The 14,607-nt window shown below is 40.6% G+C and overlaps 3 protein-coding genes and 1 long non-coding RNA gene across 4 annotated transcripts; 2 read left to right on the top strand and 2 right to left on the bottom strand.

Moving 5' to 3' along the window:
• Positions 1 to 219: 219 nt before the first annotated feature.
• On the bottom strand, positions 220 to 983 carry LOC103972558 (uncharacterized). Its single transcript, XM_009386914.3, has 4 exons — positions 917 to 983; positions 736 to 852; positions 588 to 661; positions 220 to 497 (listed from the first exon to the last, which is right to left on the bottom strand). The coding sequence occupies exons 1-4, from the start codon at positions 917 to 919 to the stop codon at positions 323 to 325; spliced, it is 369 nt and encodes a 122-aa protein (XP_009385189.3). The 5' UTR covers positions 920 to 983; the 3' UTR covers positions 220 to 322.
• A 539-nt stretch (positions 984 to 1,522) lies between these two features.
• On the top strand, positions 1,523 to 5,157 carry LOC135597468 (large ribosomal subunit protein uL18c-like). Its single transcript, XM_065090440.1, has 3 exons — positions 1,523 to 1,850; positions 4,488 to 4,649; positions 4,847 to 5,157. The coding sequence occupies exons 1-3, from the start codon at positions 1,602 to 1,604 to the stop codon at positions 4,994 to 4,996; spliced, it is 561 nt and encodes a 186-aa protein (XP_064946512.1). The 5' UTR covers positions 1,523 to 1,601; the 3' UTR covers positions 4,997 to 5,157.
• A 3,527-nt stretch (positions 5,158 to 8,684) lies between these two features.
• Positions 8,685 to 11,995, bottom strand: LOC135596638 (probable WRKY transcription factor 14). Its single transcript, XM_065088698.1, has 3 exons — positions 11,026 to 11,995; positions 10,264 to 10,407; positions 8,685 to 9,914 (listed from the first exon to the last, which is right to left on the bottom strand). The coding sequence occupies exons 1-3, from the start codon at positions 11,541 to 11,543 to the stop codon at positions 9,458 to 9,460; spliced, it is 1,119 nt and encodes a 372-aa protein (XP_064944770.1). The 5' UTR covers positions 11,544 to 11,995; the 3' UTR covers positions 8,685 to 9,457.
• A 1,894-nt stretch (positions 11,996 to 13,889) lies between these two features.
• Positions 13,890 to 14,540, top strand: LOC135597467 (uncharacterized). The gene is made up of 2 exons (XR_010481263.1): positions 13,890 to 14,040; positions 14,224 to 14,540. It is a non-coding gene; the product is annotated as an uncharacterized LOC135597467 (long non-coding RNA).
• Positions 14,541 to 14,607: the final 67 nt, after the last annotated feature.

The raw sequence follows: 14,607 nt of genomic DNA, 5'->3' as shown, positions 1-14,607 counted from the left end.
AGATAAATATTGTGCATATTCATAATCTCCATGTCCCCAAATCATATTGATGGAAGTTTCATGCATTTTAGTTTATCATATAAACCATATATGAATTAAGATCCTGCAAAAAGGGTCATCAATGCCTGTCCAGACAGTGAAAGCACTATGAGCAAAATGTTGCTTCAACACAAAGGAAATTGCCTATATTTCATGTAGAAGGATGCGATGGGAGTTGACACAGCTATGAATTGCTAGTTGCATGGGTGCAACAATTGTCGTGTTATCGTGAATTAGGCAGTACATAGGAGTAAAACAAAAGCACAGATTTCACCTTCGCCACTTACATTTCACCTGAGAAATCCTGCAGAGGCTGCTGTGTAGGGGAGGCCTGAGGAGCACTGCGAAGCAAGTGCTGGGCGTTCTCAAGGAGAGCTCGAGCTGCTTCGTTGCATGTGTCACGCAACTGCATCTCCTTGATCTCCTCCTGCCACTTCGCCATCTGCTCCTTGTGGATTCTGTGACGCAAACATGTGAGTCGACCTCCATCTCAACTTCCGTTTCATTATCTTGCTTCCCAACTAAGAACACCGATCGCTACTACTCACGAGATCAAGCGTTCTTCGAATTCCGATGACAGGGTTTTGAACAGCGTCCTCCCTGCGTCCAGCAGCTCCCACACCTTCACAGAGAGATCCCCTGTTTGAGTCATTTACCAAGGGGATACATTACACAGCAAGCTCAGGGGATTGAAACCTGTTGAGTGAACTGGTCGATCTTTTCGAGGATGCGTTGGATGTCGTGCTCCATTTCCCCTGATCCCATCTCCGTCGCCATCTCATCTCCGCCGCCCGTTCTGCTGTCGCCCCCCTCCTGTGCTTTCCGAGACGATCAATACAGCCATATGCATGCTTCAATCTGGAAAAGAGCAAATTACCATTGTCTTGATGCGCTCCTTGATCTGGGTTTCGATCGCTTCGTGATATGTTCAAGATCGATGATCGCTGCAATGGATATTATAGCAGTAACCAAAGACGTTAGGGAATTATCTACCGAACTTGGGATCGATTGGTTCCTTCCCAGATCCAACCCCAAAGGGGATCCGTTTCAGGTTCCAATTCCAAAAACATATGGAACGATTGCGAAATTGGATCAAAGAAACAGAACACCGGAATCAAAAGTCTTCGACATCGATCACAAACTGATCGATCCATTCGAAGCCGAACATGCAACGAAACAATCATCTCTGTTTGTGACGGAATCGGATATCGATGAATTATCTACGCGAGAGAGAAGAAGAAAAGCAAACCTGAGAAGTTGGTGGTAGAGAGCTTACACAGATCAGAGACTGGAGATCGCAATCCCTTTCCGCTCTCTCATCTTTCATTTTGGGCGAGTATATATAGGTAGACGACGACGAAGCGCGGGAGGGAAAAGAAATTACTCTAAACTGACGGTAAGGAGCCGGAATGCCGTTACCGTTAAATCCCGTTACACTTTGAGGGGCATAAATGGAAGAATCGGGCAGAGGTGGATGGATGAGGAGATAAGGTCGGGTTTCGTCCTCGCGAGTGACATTACAAGAGAGAGAGAGAAGAGAGAGAGAGGGAGAGCAGAGGAGGATGTCTCATTCTTCTTCTTCGCTGGTCGCTTCTGCTCCGTCCACAATGGCAGCTACTGCTCGCGTGTCTCCAGCAATGGTGGGAAGCAGCTCCTTCGTTAGCGGTCAGCGGCTCTGCTTCAAAATGAATATGATGCCCTCCTCGGCCATGGCCTGCCCGACCACAACACGACGGCCTTCTTTCATCGAGGCCAAGGTCGTCACCCGAAGAGAGAACCGTACCTTCCGCCACGAGAGAATTCGGAAGAAGGTAACCCATTCCTCCATCCCTTCCTCTTTCTCTTAATTCTCTCCAGAAGGGATAATGGAACATATTCCTCTTCGTCTCTCACTAAATCAGAAAAGTAAGTGCATTTGTTTCCCCATTGTCTGACGGGCTATGGTTTACACTAAAGACACGAGAGGCGATCACTTGAACACCCGTGCAAGATTAATGCTCGAGAAAAATGTAGACAATAGGGTGTTTGATAAAATGGCTGATAGAGAATTGGCAAACGTTAAAACAGCGACTACTTGCTACTCATTAACAAGCTGCACGGGTGGTTCGATAGCACACTGTGCGGTCCATAAGTTCCATGGTTACTGGGAGTTCATTCTGCTCTGTTCCTATGAGCAGTTGCGTTTGCCTTTGTGTGTGTGTGGGTACGGATGCACATGTGCACTGTGTGGATCACTCGATACTATCGACAAACTGTAAGAACAGATACCTACAAGCAATACCGAACAACAAATGTATAGGTCGTTTGGCAGATCATGAAAAAGCAAGATACCATAATAGATGGATACAGCAAACAGAATTCCTTGACATCGTGTTTGAATGTCTAGTTAAAATTGTTGGCAAATGATTTAAACAAGTATATTATGCACTTCTCTTTGGAAAGAAGTTGCATTTTAATGACATACTTCTCCAAGGATTTAAGAAAAAGGTAATAGTTCAAGTTGAAGGCTTAAATCCTATCTTTTTTATGCTCCTTTACGAAGATCAAAAGGCTACATAAAACAATACTTTGAAAGCATATTACTTTACAACAGTAGTTCAAGTTGAAGGCTTAAACCCTATTTTTTATGCTTCTTTTCAAAGATCAACAGGCTACATAAAACAATATTTTGAAAGAAATATTACTTTAAAACAGTAGTTCAAGTTGAGGGTTCGAACCCTATGCCTTTCTTTTTTTGTGTGTGTGATATTATTGCTTAACTATTTTAATGTTCCTTGTCAGCCACTTACTTTTGCAGGAATTAGATATTGTAGACCAAACTTCACCACACTTCGACTGTAATGAAGCATGAACATTTGCTCACTGTGACGAGTAAATAATGGTACATATATAGCATAATGAATGTGACAATTTTGCCAGCATATCATAAACCCTAGATGCAGGATCTGACTTCATATTTTAGTAATGAACTTATTATAATTCCCAGAGTTTTTACTGGTGAAATTTATAAAAAAAAACATAGGGTCTTTGAACAAACAATTTGCATGAACAGAAACCATATCCTCTGACACAAAATTTTTGAAATAACAAATGCCAGAATTGATGCAATATCTTAGCTAATATATACTATTAGCTTATGGCCTTATACATAGGCACAACTCTACTTGCTGAAGATAAATCCTAGTATGCATTTATATACTTTTCCATCTTTATTCTTTTAACTTATCACAGATGTATGCTGTGGTCAAGCATGGTAAAAAGCAAACGTTGCCTCCATATTAGTTAGCTTTGATGTATTAAAAAACTCATCATTTCCTTTCTCAATTGTGAGAGAGGTCGTGTGGTTTATTTTTAATTAACTAATAGTCTGATTATATGCTCCATGACACTTGCTTCTGTTTGTTTCCTCTCCTTTGGATTATTAAACATACGTCTCATTTGGACAACAGTTTTTTCAAGTTTTCAATTGGATGGTTGCACAGGTGATATGATATAAGAGAATTGCCACTCTGCCCCAAGATATGCCACCAACATGCTACCATTCAAAGTTGCATAATGGTCATTTATCATAGTAACATAGATTTGGAGTTCAACAAACATCTCTTTCATACAAATCTGGTTATCTTAGGCTTCAAATCCTATAAACCTTTGGTGCCTCCTACCATTCATCTTTATTGTCAAATATTATTATCACCCAACAAGTTTTGGTGATAAATGATTTTGCACTTACATCTTTTCGTAACTCCTTCCTTCGCTGCCTCTTGGAACTTTAGGATCAACTGTAGTGGCTAATTCACAAAGCAAGACTGCAAGGGCCTGACTTCCCTATTTATTCAGGAAGCCCCATTCATTTGTCATGCTATTGTGCTTCCTACGTTGTGTACACAGATGTGGCTGATTTTATCTGTCGCAATTGATGTGGACTCCAATCATGAGACGCATATTTCTTTGAAGCATGCTCTTGTTACATTGCAGCTTCTATAATCACATCTCATCCACATTGTGTCACCAAATTGGGCCTTTAAATTGCATGAGTATTTGAGTTTAAGTTCACAAGGCAACTAACCTCATTTACGGCAAACACTGAGGACTTCATCACTTGCTCTAGGAAGGCTTATATATGCATGTCACTAATTCATGTGATATTATTCATAACTATAAGAAACATAATTATAACTTAAATTATCTTATTACTATACATTGTGCATGTTCTGAAAATTTTTATTTTCTCTGTCACATAATGATGTATTCTTTAGTTGACTTCAAAAGTTTCATGTATTAATAAGCACTTCCTAGGTAGATACTTATTGGATGCTTCTTAAATCTTATCTCTTAGGACGAATTGGCATTGCTTCGTTTTCCTCCTTTCCTGCATTTTTTTCATATTTCACTTCATGAACTTTCCTTGCAAACTTGTACTTTTAATCCAAATCATTTCCTTTTGTCAGGTTACAGGTACCCCAGAGAGACCAAGAATGAGTGTTTTCCGTTCCAACAAACATCTGTATGTCCAAGTGATTGACGATACCAAGATGCATACGCTAGCTTCAGCATCTACAATGCAGAAACCAGTGTCGGAGGAGTTTGATTGTTCTTCTGGTCCAACAGTTGTAAGCATTCGAAATCCCTAAGTTGTTGTCAGTAGTCCTTGATATTTCAAAAATATTTCTCTCTTTTCTTGGTAGTAGCCATTTTGTATTTTGTATATTGTACATTCTTGCTTATAAATATTTCTTTCGTAGATGATAAATATTATGAAATCCATGTCTTTAAGAACTAATTCTTGTCTTCTATACTTTGCTATCAGGATGTGGCAAAAAAAGTGGGTGAAGTCATTGCCAAGTCTTGCTTGGAAAAGGGCATCACAAGGGTCGCCTTTGACCGTGGTGGTTATCCTTACCATGGACGCATAGAAGCTCTTGCTAATGCTGCACGGGAGAACGGTCTTGAGTTCTAAATGCTGGCAAATCATATTAAGAGAACCAAATTTGTTATTGGCAGAATTGGAAGAACAAGCGTTTATGAGCTTAGAGTCCAATCGATCCAACCTTGTGTATTTGTCAAGCTTTTTGTTGGTTTGGTAACTGAATCCATGACCACTGCAAAGTTTGTTGTCCATACGTTTGACCTTGGGATTTCTACTTGCATTGGGTATCGACTTGACGGCGGCATCGAGAGAGGTCTTACTTGATTAAGGCTTCCATCATCAATCATCTCTATCAACCTCCCCTTGAAGTTTATTTGTGGGATGGATTTGGAATGGTAGGATGAATTTTGATACGATGGTCAAGTTGTATTTTTGTGATTGTTCATATCAAGATTTGTCTTTAAATCATAGAGTGGATCTAATTGAATAAGATGATGAGGAGAACAAACACAGCTGAACTTGAGGAATTAAGTAGTGGAAGCTTGCCCCACATTGTTAGAGGGGGGAGGGGGGGAAGGCATGGCGTTGATGACGAGAACAGTGACGATGATGGTAATGCAACCTTTTTTGTTTGGTTGCACGTAAAGAAGGCATGCGGAGATTGCAGTACGTCGGGAGAATCCAAATCTACTTTGGTTGGGTAATCGAGTCGTTGAAAAGACGTTTCCTTAGCCAGCTTAGATTTGTTACACTACTTGCGTCCCTTTAGCTGCCGCGCCCGTACAGTCAGTACCTCACTGATGAGACACAAAGTGAGGCGTGCTTTGCCGTTAACGTAATTCTTTTCTACTTTTTGGGACGATTTACCTTCGATTTTTATTTTCTCACATCTTTTTCTTCAGATAATAATCCTTTTTATAATTTTATAGATATCCTTATACTTTCACATTGTTACCTTCGTCTCATAGCTTTGCTGTCCTTTCTTTTCCGGTTGTTGCCTCCATGTCTTTGTTCCTGTTCTGCTCCTAACATAAGCTCCTATCGTCTGTTCATTATCTTCGTCTCTCCTTCTTATTTTCTTCTCTATCTTCATTCTCCTTTTTATTATCATTTTCTTTTCCTCTTCGGATTTTACTGTGAGATCAAGCGACACAATTGTCACAAAAAAGCAATCAGAATAATATTAAAGATGAGACATCTTCCTTTCCTTCTCACCTACTATCTACTCGCATGATCGATAACTTATTGATATTGATGATGTTGAAGATGACTTGGAAGGAATGAGGGGAGAAGGAAATGAAACTCATAGTGAAAGTAACGGGTGGAGGCCGATAGAATGAAAAATAAAATTGTAAAGGTAAAGAGAAAAGCACATTCTAATTAGTATTATATGAAGTCTATTTTTACATGATGAAAAAGAAGATTTCTTTAACTGAGCAGAGAGATTTCCTCACGCAGTTGAGGAAATCTCTTTGACAATGAAAGGAGAAAAATGAGTGGCATTGAGCAGAGATGACGACAGGAACAAATAATAATATTTATGAGATGATAAAAATTTTCTGAAATCATTAGTTCTTTTACTATCAGTTTGACTTAACCATCAGTAGTTTCAAATCGAACATTGCGATGACATCTTAAGCACACGACAAAAGTTGACTTATCGGAAATAATAGCTTTGAGAACCCCAACGATTCTTCTGCAAACCATTTACGGCGTCAACTATTTGAAGAGCATTGGACCAAACTACAAGGCCTCGAGTTGGAGCTGTTGACCTCTCTGCCAATCTGAGCTTATGCACGGCGTATCTCCCGCCACCAAAAGTACTACCTTTGAGGATCCTTAAGAGCGAATTGGGTCCATCACACCCTTGTGTTTACCCTTCGTGCTATGAGCTATCACTGGATATTGGATCCATCAGAACCTTTTTGTGTTCATCCCTTTGTGCCACTTGTGCCTTAAGATTTGTTATAATCAATAAGATCATCGGTACCTTCTCTAGTTTTATAGAACATCACTAAGCTCTTAGATGCCATCGGTGAAAATATTCATGCGTGATTTCATCTTCCTTTTCTTTATGTATGTTTTTTTTGTCAAAAGACATCGTGCTTTTAATTTTAATAATATTAAAAATATTCCTCATCAACCTCAATGGTATTTTTTTACTAATTTTGAATCATTATAATGTTTTGTATGACTCATTTATAGTATTTTTAATACTATTTATAATTTTTTATTGAGGTGATGATAATATTGTAAATCTATTAAAAAAATAGTATAAGTGATATCATATTATGCCTCCCTAGTTGTCATTGCTCATAGACTATTACAATATCATATTATGCCTCCCTAAGTGATATCATGTTAGGAGTCCATTTGAATCATTTACAATGTTTTCAAATAAGTTTTATATTATTTTTATTGTAGTGGCTAAAACATTATAACAAATTAATTTTTTTTATTCCTCTTTGGATGATATTATTTTTGTCCCTCTTATAGTGGTTAAAATAATATTTTTATTGTAATTTGGAGTCGTATTATAATGTTTTGACCACCATAGTAATAATATTATAAAGCCTACTTAAAAATACTATAAATGATGGAGGGCATGAGATTTGGTCGAAATCATTACCACCCAACATTAAGCTCGGGATTGGGTAGCTGTCTCCATGTCACACTCATAAATCGCCTCATCAATCGATCGGATCCAAGTGGCAAGAGGCTGCTACCTCACCAACCACCTCGATATATGATGTGTCCTCCACTAAGCATCGATCGTTATAATATGTTGATCGACCTCATCTCTCTGACATGTCAGCTATATATATATATATATACACATACATATAGAAAGATTTTGAAAATTGCATATTTCTAACCGATAGGATTACTTGTGTAAAATAAAGACTCTTATGAGAACACTCTGATATTGTTTGTTAAGAAAAATATATACTTTTAAGATGAAGATCGAAATAACACAAAAAAAAAAAAAAAAAAAATCATATTACTAACATTCAAAAGTTTATGTTTTTGAGTTGCATTGGTGTCCAATCTCTTACATGTTAATCTTAACTGGTTTGACTTATACCTGGATGTCACCAAAGCAAGTATTCTCATACATTTTAATCTAATAACATTGCACCTCAGCAAGTGTCATTTCCCTGCAGGAATTTGGAGACATCAAGATCACAGATATAACAAAACCAGCTGCAAATTTGGAATCACAAATCAAAGCATGATTACATAAGATCACTAGAGTTTCAAACTAGATAAAAGTATCATCTGCATCAACTATTATTTTTGGTGGGGAAAAAGAGTGTAAATCCATTCCCTATGATAAGTACCACTACTCTTTAAGTCAGATTAAAGGCCATGCTTTGTTTTACAGATGGCTTTGTTCTTGGTAATAACAAGCCCTAGGAATTGCTAATTGTCTAATGGATTCCTGTCTATTGGTCTAATGTTCTACGGTTCATTCTGTAAAACCTAAATTTTACTTGCAATGACATAGAAGCTTGTTAGTGCTACATCATATAATATGTTAGAATTTCTAGCTTGTAAGTTCCAGTTTAGATCAAGCACCAAAGGAACTATGAAGATTCAGCAAGTAAAAAGAGGTCAGTAGACACTGGAATATAATTCCCTAGTGCTTCTGGAACTGGATAAATGAGTTTCTCTTACCCAAGAATGTGGATAATGAAATCACTAGGATTTCCAATTCACTCACTAGGATAACCATACACTAAAACTCTGTGAATGCAATCTCATACTTACATCGATGTGATTGAGCATCATTACATTCCAACAACTCGATCTTGATCTTTATCAAACATGCACACATTAACAATGTGGATGTAATCTCACACTCACAGACTCTCTCTCTCTCTCTCTCTCTCTCTCTCTCTCACACACACACACACACTGTCATACACACACAAAGTAAAAAACAGAAAAGAAAAGCACATTGAGGCTTTGAACTATGGTTTGGAAACATCTTCAGGAACAATCTGAATGCCTTCTTGACCTTGGAAGTAATATGACTTCAGCATTGAGAAGTTGCAAGCTATGTACAGGTGAAGAAAGAAAGCTAAGGAGCAAAAGAGAGAATGAATGATACTGACTTGTTCCTTCCAAGACCTAATGCCTGCTCATCATTTTGTATGTATGTTTGAGCTCCTCCTACTCATCTTTGTTGCTTCCTTTGTCCATGAATCTTACTAAAACTCTGACCACACTGCCAAGCACTCCTTCTTCGCCACATTGAAACAAGGAGGAAACAGTAGCAAAAGAAAAGCTCAGCCTACACCTCTTAACTGCCCTGCAAAGGCTTTTGCAGTCATTGTACGTACTGTCCTCCATTATTCCAAATGCCGTGGATCTTCCAGGCCCTTCTCCCAACTCATCCACAGACAACATATCACGAGCACACCCTTCGCTCCTCCCCCACCCCCATCTTGATTCAAACTTCGACATGTAACCTAAAAGCACGATCTCTAGCTTGCCTACTAGCTAATGTATATGTTGTGCCAATGTATCATCGATCTTCCTGCATGCCTAATAGAACATGTTGAATGGATCCAAGGCCTTGTTTCCATTCTCCTCTGGCTTTGTTTCGGTAAGCTCCTTTGAGAAGATGAGATTCACTGTGTCGGCCTCCAACACCGACATATCTGTGAAGAAGTTGTCGGGGTGGTATTGTTCCGAGATGAGGGGCTCGCGGCTTCTATAGAATGCTTGATCATTGGCCTTGTCGACTACCTCTTTAACCTCTTGTTTCACTGAAGCAGCACTGCATCTTGTTGTTTCCTTAGGCTCTTCCTTTAGATTGCGAGTAGAGCAGTTCTTTGATGTCTGAGATCTTGTGAAGCCAGCAAGCGCATTACGCTGCGTAGGCCATGGGTGGTTGTGTTCATATGTGTATGTGATTACCAACATATCGGGATCGGTTCGGCTACGCTCTACCTGTTTCCTCGCCGAGCATCCTTTGGAACTGCTACATCTGTAATAGCCCCTGAGGTGATAGAATCTAATCAGCAGCTAAAAAGATCAACCCGAGTTAAATCACCTCTACATGAAGTAGATCAAATTGAGAAGGCAAATTAGCTGACATATGCTGTGCTTGATGCATGGTTGTACAACGACAAGGGTATGAGTTTTTGGAGCTTCAAGACACTGAGCTTTATTTGATCTGATACCTTTTATTTAGGGAGGCACATAGGCTTCTATTATGTGATGAACACTTAATCTGTTTTCATGCCTTGTTAATTCCTTTGGATCATCTTTAACCAAGCAAGACCATATGGAATGATTCCTTGCAGAGGAGGAATTCATCTAGCGAAATCGATCACAAGAGAACTTACCTAGGATGAGGAGATCCCTTGATTGGTTTTTGGCCATACTTTCTCCAAGCCCATAGATCACAAGGCACAGCCTCTCCACCAGGCCTACCACATGCTGCTGCTGCAGGAGCTGGAATACATACTACCTTCTTCGCTTCCTTCTTCCTGGATACAGAAGAAGTCTGTTCATTCTAATGGCAACAATTCCATATCATACCGGGAAAAGATTACAAGCAAGAAAGACCCTAAATTTTGTTTGGGGTTGTTTTTGGCGACATATATAATAAATAATATAGGAAGAGATTGAAACCTACTTTTAGCTATCAATTCAAAAAGGATTAGACGCAAATTTGGTGATCGGCAATCATAAATCTTGAGGTAGTATGAGCTCTTTCCAGATTGTAAGGTTCTGCACCCATCTATATGTCTTGTACCAGAAAAGAGACAACCAAACTCCACCTTGATGACCTAAAATATTATGGGTTCTGTCAAGTCCTATTTCAGCATATTTTTAGATGAACATGTTCAGCATTGGCTAACAAGAAAAGGCAATCAACATCACATGATTTCTAGACCATGTTTGAATCTTCTGAAAGCAGATTTTACTAGGATTAAGCACAACAAAATCTTTTAGGCACTTGAGTTCAGAAAAAGGCATTGAAGATGATTGCCTGATGAAGGCTGGTTTTCCTCAGAAACAAGAAGAACATAGCCTAACTTTCTATCTGGTTGACCAATAAAGAAGCTTTCCAAGTAAAAGAAAGTGGTCTACAGTCGTCGAACCTCCGTTTGACACCTTGCTCGAGCGAGGATGAGATCTGTTGTCCTCCACCACCATCGTCTCCCAAGCATCCTACTGCACCACTACTTACCTTCATCATCTCCCCAGCCATTACCGGAGAGAGAGGAGAAGACTTGTCTCCTTCTGGCGAGGTGATATCAAAAGGCTTCTTAATCCCCCCACCCATTAGCAACTTCTGAGATATGAATCCACCACCATCACCGCAGTCCCTCTCCTTGATGACCATCTTGACCTGCCCTGCCATTGTTTCTCTGCTCTTGAAGAACTCGATGCCGGATAATTCGTCGATGAGGGGGTCGCAAAGTTTCATGAAAGGATCGCCCAAGTCGCTACTCGAGTCCTTGATCGATGCGGGTGGGAAGACCACGGGCTCTGAAGGGAGCTGCCAGTCGCTGGCCGGGAAGGCAGTACTCGAAGCTCCGACCCACCCACCGGCGCGGACTACGTCGGCAAGCTCTCCTTGGTCATTCTCCATCCTTTGCCAGATATAGTCACGCATGTCTCCAGCAACCCAACCCTACAAAGTGCTTCTTTAATCCAAAGCAGCAGCCTCACTCACAGACCGCCAAACCCTACTTATCCTCCTCTCAAACCAAGGGTGAAACAAGGAAGATTAATACTGCAAAGACAGTACTGTTTCTAAGAGGACAAATGAGTGCGTTTGAGACAGATATATATAGAGAAGGAAGTGAAGGCAGGAAGATTAATACCTTGCTTGCTTTCAAAGACAGCACAGCTGCTAAGAGGACAAATGAGTGGGTTTGAGATAGATATATATATAGAGAGAAGAAGTGAAGGCAGGAAGATTAATATCTTGCTTGCTTGCAAAGACGGCACTGTTTCTAAGAGGACAAATGAGTGCGTTTGAGATAGATATATAGAGAGAGAAAAAGTGAAGGCAGTACATTCGATACAATGGAGACGCTGACTTTTGAATGGAAGACATATCTTCATATGCAACTAAGGGATCAAGAAGAGGAGGAGGAGGAGGAGGAGAAGAAGAAGAAGAAGAAGAAGAATGGAGACACATTTGTCAGTGGGGAGGGGTGGCTGTGCATGAGAGAGACAGAGATAGGGGCGTAGGGTCGGATCCATAAATCCACTGGGACCTGTTTCTTCATCGTGAAGTGGAGGTTTTAGGCGCTTAGCCACTCGTCCTATCTCCTGATGACATGTTTCGAGGAACGAATTCTCTCTCCCTTTCGTTGGGTTAACATGGCACGGAGGGACAGCTTGTGCAAAGTGGACTGTTGGATGTGTGATGGGACGAGAGGGAAAAGGGCGGCAGTAGCCGCGTTTCTCGGCTTTGACATCCTTTGCGAGTGTTGCAGTGACAGTGTGTGGATGAGAAAAGAGATGGACGCCATGATGGCTCAAGTAGTACTCCTCCTGTCTCGTTTTGCATGGAGATCCTGTTTGCTGTGTATTTTGCTTGCTCACTCATGTGATCCATCTCCTTCGAGGTTTCTGATTCCTCTTCAGAAGAACCAAAAACACCCCCAATATTGCTGAGATAACTGAAGTATAAAAGCTGTTCAATGATTATTATCTCGAAGAGATTCTTCATGAAGAAAAGAATGGGAATTACATAGATATCAATCTTTCTGTTGATCGTCCTGTTGCGAAACAGCTTACATGTACCATCACAACTATATGTTCACTGTGATATCCCAATAAAGAATGTTTAGTCAAAGACATTATTTTGTTTCTACAGTAGAGAAGCCATCATGAGTTTATTGCTCGGCCAAGTCTTCAAAAGCTACAGGAGAAGGACATCTTTGAGACCATATATGCCTCCCTCAAACAAACCCTAAACCTTTCTCTTGCATTCTTCTTCTTCTTCTTCTTCTTCTTCTTCTGATTGAAAGGAGGGAGCATTGCAAGATTGAAGAACTACCAGATAACATCAGGACTGACACTACGAGCTGTGCATTCATTAGTGCAGCACTGTTCAAGAATGTTCATTCATTCGTAGACGACGAGTTTGTGAGCACAGCCAATCTCACACCCCCATCAAGTTCTATCTGCAAGTTCGATCTCGCGTGAGGCAGGATGCATCATTGCCTGCATGGAGATCTCTTCCTCCGGTCACATGCTGAAGGTGTGGTGGAGTGGCTCCAGTTCAACAGTAGGACTGCAAACTGGCTGGTCCAATGCAACATAAAAACTTGCTTTGTCCTCCTCGTGTAGTGTGGGGCTTCTTCAGATCGACTGGTCCACGGCACCGGTGGCCACACAGCCCACAAGATCGAGTGCCTAGTGATCTTGACGAGACTGGGCTGAAAGCAGGAGAAAGGAACCGACACCCTCCTTTTTATCTTTTCCGTTCCTCCTCGCAGGCTTCTTTCTAGGTTCCATTAATGCACGCAACCGAGGAGGAGGTGGAGAGACAGCATCCATGCACTGGCCGTCTCCTCTCCATCCAAAGCCACAGTGCAGCAGGAGAGGTCATATGCATATATAGATATATCATCGTCATCATCATTCATCTATAAATCAATGAAAAGAGGTGAGGGATGCACAGACAGAGACGGTGTCACGTGACAGCCCATCTCCATTCGATTAATGGGCCGTTTTAATCACAGTACACGTAAAGAATGGGCCGTTCACTTACGGCCCAATCAAATCCGAAGACGACACCGACCGAATCAATTCGTAGCTCCAATCCACCAAACACGCGATTAGGAACTGGGAAGAGATGTGATTGGACGAGGCACGTAGGACCCACACTTGCATCCCATGAAAGAAATCGAGAAGTCACGTACCGGCGGTGACCCGACCTGCGGCACCTTCTCATTAATTGGATCTATTCATCTAAATCCAAGAATTGGTGTTCGCATGGAGACAAAAGACCGGTGAAGGAGAAGGAGAGGAGTTGGGTTTTGCTTTGTCTATATAGTCGATCGCCTTCTACCAAAGTAGAAGAGAAGAAATGCAAAGGGTCTTCTCACCAAAAATAAACGAGCCTTGCCTGTGGAGTGAAACATCTCATCCAGGTTTGCGCTCCTGATTTCGCTTTTATGGTCTCTGCATTGTCGATGGTTGTCATAGGACAAGTTTATACGCATACATCATCTTTTTCTTTGGTGTAGTTGGAGGAAAGATCCCATTTTTGTTTGTGATGCTAGAGTTGTCGTTCAAGATATGATTTTGTGGATGATAAAGTTGTGATTTTGCAGCGCCTGTGGGCTTGTAACAGTTCAAATTCATGCTGCTGTTCTCGGAAGCCAACGTGGTCATGTTCTGGGGAAACTAGAACATATGATAAAGTTGTTATTATTTTTCTTTTTTGGTGAATTTAAGACAAACAATAAAAATTGTGCTGTTCTAGGAGATAGAGATGTGGCTTTATCTTTGTAACTTCAGATTTTGTTTGGGTGTGTTTAGGGGTTCTTCTGTTAGTATTTAGAGATTTATCTATATCTGTTTGGATTGGTCTGCTGACCAATGATGGGCTCTAATCCAGATCAGTTCCAGGTTGATTGAGAAAAACAAAGCTGATTAAGCATGTAGATTGTCTGCATATGATTACAGATGGTAAACATTCTGATTAACGGAGCCTG

This window comes from Musa acuminata, chromosome BXJ1-11, assembly GCF_036884655.1.
Source record: "Musa acuminata AAA Group cultivar baxijiao chromosome BXJ1-11, Cavendish_Baxijiao_AAA, whole genome shotgun sequence".
In the NCBI taxonomy this organism is placed as follows: Eukaryota; Viridiplantae; Streptophyta; class Magnoliopsida; order Zingiberales; family Musaceae; genus Musa; species Musa acuminata.
The sequence above is the reverse complement of the archived record's forward strand: the minus strand, read 5'-3'. Positions and strand labels throughout refer to the sequence as shown.